Source organism: Triticum dicoccoides, chromosome 3B, assembly GCF_002162155.2.
Source record: "Triticum dicoccoides isolate Atlit2015 ecotype Zavitan chromosome 3B, WEW_v2.0, whole genome shotgun sequence".
Taxonomy (NCBI): domain Eukaryota; kingdom Viridiplantae; phylum Streptophyta; class Magnoliopsida; order Poales; family Poaceae; genus Triticum; species Triticum dicoccoides.
In genome coordinates, this window is record NC_041385.1 from 822,866,546 (window position 1) to 822,872,658 (window position 6,113).

At 43.6% G+C, this 6,113-nt stretch overlaps 1 protein-coding gene across 1 annotated transcript; it reads right to left on the reverse strand.

Moving 5' to 3' along the window:
- Positions 1-2,249: 2,249 nt before the first annotated feature.
- On the reverse strand, positions 2,250-3,523 carry LOC119280173. Its single transcript, XM_037561120.1, has 3 exons — positions 3,468-3,523; positions 3,035-3,430; positions 2,250-2,718 (listed from the first exon to the last, which is right to left on the reverse strand). The coding sequence occupies exons 1-3, from the start codon at positions 3,521-3,523 to the stop codon at positions 2,691-2,693; spliced, it is 480 nt and encodes a 159-aa protein (XP_037417017.1). The 3' UTR covers positions 2,250-2,690.
- Between the last annotated feature and the right edge of the window lie 2,590 nt (positions 3,524-6,113).

The following is a 6,113-nucleotide window of genomic DNA, read 5'->3' on the forward strand; positions in this document are numbered from 1 at the left end:
ATACTACCATGGCAGACAGTTCACGTTTTGTTGAGTACATACATGATACTACCAGGTCAGAACCTGCAGACGCAGGATCCTTGATTTGTACTATTCAACAACACTGACAACAATCGCAAGACGAAAATTAAGTGGCTTGAAACTGGCAACCCAACCCATGAATAAAGCGGCATCGATCTGGAACGCAGGACAAACAGTGCCTTGCAGATGCAGTTTCAGCATAGATAAGCATAAGTAGCATATATTAAGAAAGTATTAAAAAAGGCTTGTGTTCAGTTGGACATGAATAGCCTCATGATTCATGAGTCAGATGAACAAAACGAAATCAAACCAGCACGAGGATAGGAGATCCCACATTGCCCAATTTCTACAATCGCATCACCACACTTGTAAACAAGATAACAGATTTACTAATTCCAACGCATCAATTTCTACATAAACGAAATTACCACATAATGAGATCCACGTCACTGGAGTTAAATTACGCAAATTTGCATAACACTCACGGGTAGAGGATAGCCATCAGTCGTAGTAGTATCGGAGGTTGTGGCCGTACTGGTGTCACGGCTCGATATGTTCAGGTGGGAACCTTTGCCACTGCTCACCTCGATGCTGCTATCATGTATCTGGAGCTCGGGGGGAGAGGCGGCACTGCTGCTTCCCATGTGCCTTGCATGATCCCAGCTGCCGAGGCACAACACCATCGACCCAATGCTGATGGCATGCTCGCAGCCACTTCCCCTCCTTTGGTAGGGAGCGGAGGTTGGGTGCAGAACCTACTCTCTTCTCCTTGGATTGCTTCTCCGTGGGCGACGGGATCACCCTCCGAAGAGGAAATATACAAATGATGACCCTTGGTAAGAATGGAATTTATCAAATCAAGCGAGTCAAGATGTAAACCTAATTATATGATCAAAATAGAACCATTAACAGTAGGCGAGTCAACATGATTTTAACTGACAAACTTCAAGCAGAACACAGTTTATATAATTGTATAATTTAGTCATGAAAACTTGCAAACATACTTCCTACTTGTCTTCCTGGGAGATAATCAACCTTGTAAATATTCATCCTGTTGACATGACTTGTCATACTAATCAAACTGTACCTAATTATCCAATTGAGTGTAGGTAAAATCTTGTCAACTCCAAGAAAATGACAATCTTAAACCGAGTATACTTACAATGGAACTAAATCTTGAATGTCGTGCTCAATATAATGCAGTTTAACTCATCTTTTTCCCCAGAAAATAAAATTCATCTTTCAAAATATGCCTACATTAATACCTTTGATTTGATGATGTCCAGAAAGCAGAGTCTAAACAACTGCACTGGACCAGAATGCCATCTATATTGTTGTTTTCTGTATGCTTCGTATGACTCCAGCAATTCACACTGACACTGAATGGAAATTCGTGTAGCATACAGAAAAGTCATAAACCATAACAGAAACTTCCATCCCTTTATATGTGCTTGAACAGCAATATCCATGTCTTCAACTGTCGTTCTCTCCATCCATATTCCAGAGACCTCGAGTGCCTTAATTCTCCGCACTACTGCTGTTCCGTTGAACCCCAAAAAAATTGAGGAATGCTCCCTTAACTTGTTGTTCAACCTCAAAGCGGAAGCACGGATTTAAACGAACAAACAAATAGAGCATAGATGTAATATGATCAACAAAATTGCGATCATATGACAATTGTGATAAATCATCACATTTATGGTTCAGATCAACAAAAATTCCAAATCACTTGATATTGGCTACCAACTTTCAGTTAACATGGCAGCAACAGCAAACTATGGCAGAGGAGAAATAATGGCCTCCAACATGTTCAGATCATGAAGAGAAAAGACTCTTTTTGCGGGAAGAGAAGAGAAAAGACTGCCTGAGCATGGCCCGAACAGAGAGAGGGAAGGGAAGGGCCTTCCATAGCGAGCCATGGCCTGCACGCCCGCCATGGTGCTCCTCCGTCACACCCGCAGCCTGCAGAAACAAACCGCACGGATCAAATCAAAAAATCCAGAAGAAGAAGATGAGGGGAGGGGAGGGGTGGCGAGGGGAGGAGGATGGAGGGCGTCAGTAAATTTGCAATTTTTTACCGTGGAGCTGAAATCACTCACAAAAAGGAGGGAGATATGGAAATAGAAATGCTAATTAAGCTGCGAGATGGAAATAGAAATACATATCAGAGACAGTCACTGGAAAAAATCAAGGATCCTGATTTATATGCACGAACATTGGTGGCCTGACTTACAAGCATGAACACTGATTTAAATGTCACAATGACATAAATATCATACTGCTATTTTCTGTTGCTTATAAGATTACTAACAAAACAGAACTATAGAGGAAAAGAGGAAAAGCCTCTAAATCTGTGTAAATAAAATAGAACTATAGAGAAAAATTGCAATGCAGAATGCCCATCCAATCCAAGTGATAACTATTCATTTATCTTCACATAGTTTTCACTACCAAGGAGAGGAATTTACCCATCAACGACCAACAAAGCTGATCTGAAATCCTAGACTGAACACAGGTCTGGTCCTACATGGTAGCCGCGGCCTTGGAGAACTTTGGGATGCCGCTTCGCTAGCTCGGGCGCTCCTACCCGCCTCTTCCACGGCTGGCACCGCCGCTACCTCGCTCCTCTCTGCACTCTCTTTGTCAATTTGGAATTGTAAAACCTTATTTCAATTTTGCAGCCAAAGGCTTATGTATCTGCAATGAATGAAACATGAACCAAATTAAAGCTATCACTTGCATCATGTATCTCATATATACATATATACCTATATGTCCGTGGTAATGGTTCCTAGTTAAAACAGATCCATGATTAGTACTACTACATAACGGCAATGCTACCAGGACAAGGATCGAACACTTCATATGGACCCAATTTCTAGATCGCATCAGTACAAAAGCTCAAGAAAGATGTATATTTCAGTGCTGCAGTACCATTTGGATAATGGCTTTGATCATGACCACCGGCAGTAGAGAGAAGGTGGAGGGGGCTAACCACGCACGATTTGCTCACCGAGGCAATTTCCAGTGATGTGGCAAAGGGGGTGGAGCAGTGGAACATAGCAGATTTGATTGAAAATGGTTGATATGCTCAAAGCCGTCATAGGCCACCACGACGCAATCCTCCAGGATCCGCAAACGTTCCATGGCTGCCTTCCGGTCGTCCTCCTCGTCGCAGCATCCCTCGAGCCGCCGCCGGGTGATCCGGGCGATTTGACAGGCAGTGGGGAGGATGGGGGGGCGACCTTGCAGGACGACGTCGTGGATGCGGAGGTTGAAGGCGCGGAAGCGTTCCTCCTGCCCGGCGGCGGGGTCGTCGGCGAGGCGGCGACGGACGGCACCGAGGAGGCGCCTCGCCTCGGCGCGCGTGGCGGGGGCCTGGAGGCGCTCGAGCACGGCCCTGGCTGCGCTGTACGCGTCATCGCCAGACACCGCGCACGACGTACGCCAGGAAGGCCTCCACGCCGCCGTTCCTGCTGCTGTCGTCCTCGCGCGCCGGCATCCCCGGCTAGGTGGGGATCGATGGTTCGGGCGGAGCAGGAGGAGGAGGAGCCCGGGCGCCAGGGAAGAGAGGCCGGCGGCGGCGGGAGATCAGATCTGGGCACGACGCGTCGATCGGGCGTTTTTTTTTGGCGTTAGAGGTGTGACGTAACGTGGGCGGGGCGTTAGACGAAGAAAAACCAGCGAAGGGAGGGGATGGTAGGAGGATAGACGATAAAAAACCAGCGAAAAAAATCCGAAAGACTATTCACCAACTGCTATATTAAGAGTAGAGATTCTTTATCTAAAAAAAAAATACAATCTATCTCGCCCTAAAAAAGCACTACAATCTCTCCTGTGCGGCCGTCTTCTCTCGCTACCTCCGGATGGTTTCCCATCAGTCCTCCATCAACCACCTATGACAACATGGGACTCCTCACGCTCCATTTTCCATCTCTTTACTCCTCCCACCAAACTACATCCCTCGCATCCACTTTCCTTCCTGCAGTCTGACGGGACCATGTGTGCGGTTTGTTCGGTTGTTCCTAGACTAGGGTTTGGCTGCGTCGTGGTGTTTGTCATGTGGTATACTCAATTTGCACGTACGTCGATGGTGGTTGTTCAAGTTCTCTGTGGATGCGAGTTGCCACTCAGGTTCATTGCTTATTCCCTTCCTGCGGTCTGAACAGACCATGTTTGCAGCTGTTTGATCGTTCCTATACCAGGGTTTGGATGTGTCGTCGTGTAGTATAATATGTTTGTGCGTACATCCATGGTGGTTGTTCATGTTCTCTGTGCTAGTCAATAGGATTTTGTTGTCCATATTTTTCTCAAATAGATTGGATGTGAGTTGCCACTCAGGTTCATTGCTTCATATATAGGCTTGATGGATTGTGTCAGTAACCAGTTAGGAACTTAGGATCAATTGCAAAACTAACCAGTCGTCTAAGCGACTTTTGATGTAGAAGCATAGAAAGGATTCCATCTTACTAGTTGCTTGCATTGGGTTAGTTTATTGTAATGCATGATCGTTGGGTTTTTTTGTTCATGTGATTCCCTCAGAGTAAGAATTTTGTTCAACCTAGAACTAATCAAATGATGATGGCTGGTACTAAGATTACAAAGTTAACTGAGATTAACACACTACGAGAATTCATTCTGTCTGTCCTATCCTAAACAAGAAAATTTGTGATTACCATTTTCCTACATCGTGAATAGGAATATGTACATGTGCACATAAGTACCGTCACTTCAAGACATTGCCCCTAAAATTAATTTAGTTAGTTACTATATTGTTGCAAAAAAATATAGTGCACATCTTTAGTTCACACACTACTTACTACTATATGTAATTGCCTCTTGCTTTACTTGATCTGTAACTCTTTTCAGCTCTACATGCATCATATTTTTGTTATGGGGCCATCATTTTTTGGAGACAGGTGGTTATTGCTCTTTTTTCTTAGTACTGATGGAGACATGGAGTTCACCATATGTATCCGTCTTGACAAAACTAAAGCAAAAATAAAGATTATTTTTTTACAAATTGAGTACTAGAACCAGAAGTGAGCTCAGTGGTGGCCCATAGTTTTTGCGTAGGTGCCCCAGGACTAGGACGTGAGTGCTACACTAATAGGGACCACATGGCCTCCTGGTGACTCTTTGACTTGACATACTCTTCTTTCATCCCAACATCACGAGAATTTTCCTGTATTTTTTCGCCGCTGGGGTGAGATAGAGAACTCATCTTTTCTTCCTCTCAAGGATGATCTTGCTGGAGAGCCACCCTCAATCGAGAATTCGAAGTCATCATCATCATCAACTTCACAACATCATTGTAATATCTTCATCTACCCATCACCAACATCTCCATCCACAACACTAACCTCCATCACCATATCTCTAAGGACTTGCCGTAGATCACTTATCGTGATCACTTCTTGGTGTTAATTGTTGCTTAGTACTTGATGCCTTATGTTTTTTGATGAACTAATTATATTATCTAATCGTATTCATCACCCCTTGATTATTTCTCTATGATGCACTTTGAGTAGTTCTATCACATTCTTGTGGGTATGAGAGAAAACCCATTATTAAGGCAGATATGAATTTATAACAAAGATGATGTTTGATTAATTATTTGTTGTGGTGTAATTCCCTAGTGGTGATGTATAAAAGTCAATTGCATATTACTTCATCTTTATGTGACTAGAGCTGAGCATTGTATGTATAATAAGTCTATGAGGGAATGTTGGAGTATGATGGTTGAATAGGGACCCCAGATCTTAAAGCTATGGTTAGACTTCAAGTTAATTATTTTTAGTTGTTGTAAATTCTTGCTAAGGGTCTAATCGGAAGTATATGTAAGTCAATAATGTTTTTTCTTTGTGGAAAGTAAGTCAATAATATTGTAGCATATAAGTTTATGCTTTATCCGAACAATAACAATCCAACAGCTAGATGCAATGCAAATGATTATGAACTTAACAATCGAGACATGCTAAATGTACGTCGATCTGCTCTTTCCGCTCCAGCTTGTTGACTGGGATAGGCATAGTGCTCGTGGTGGGGCAACGGGAGCGACGGGGGTAATGGCTTCTTCTATGACGAGGAGG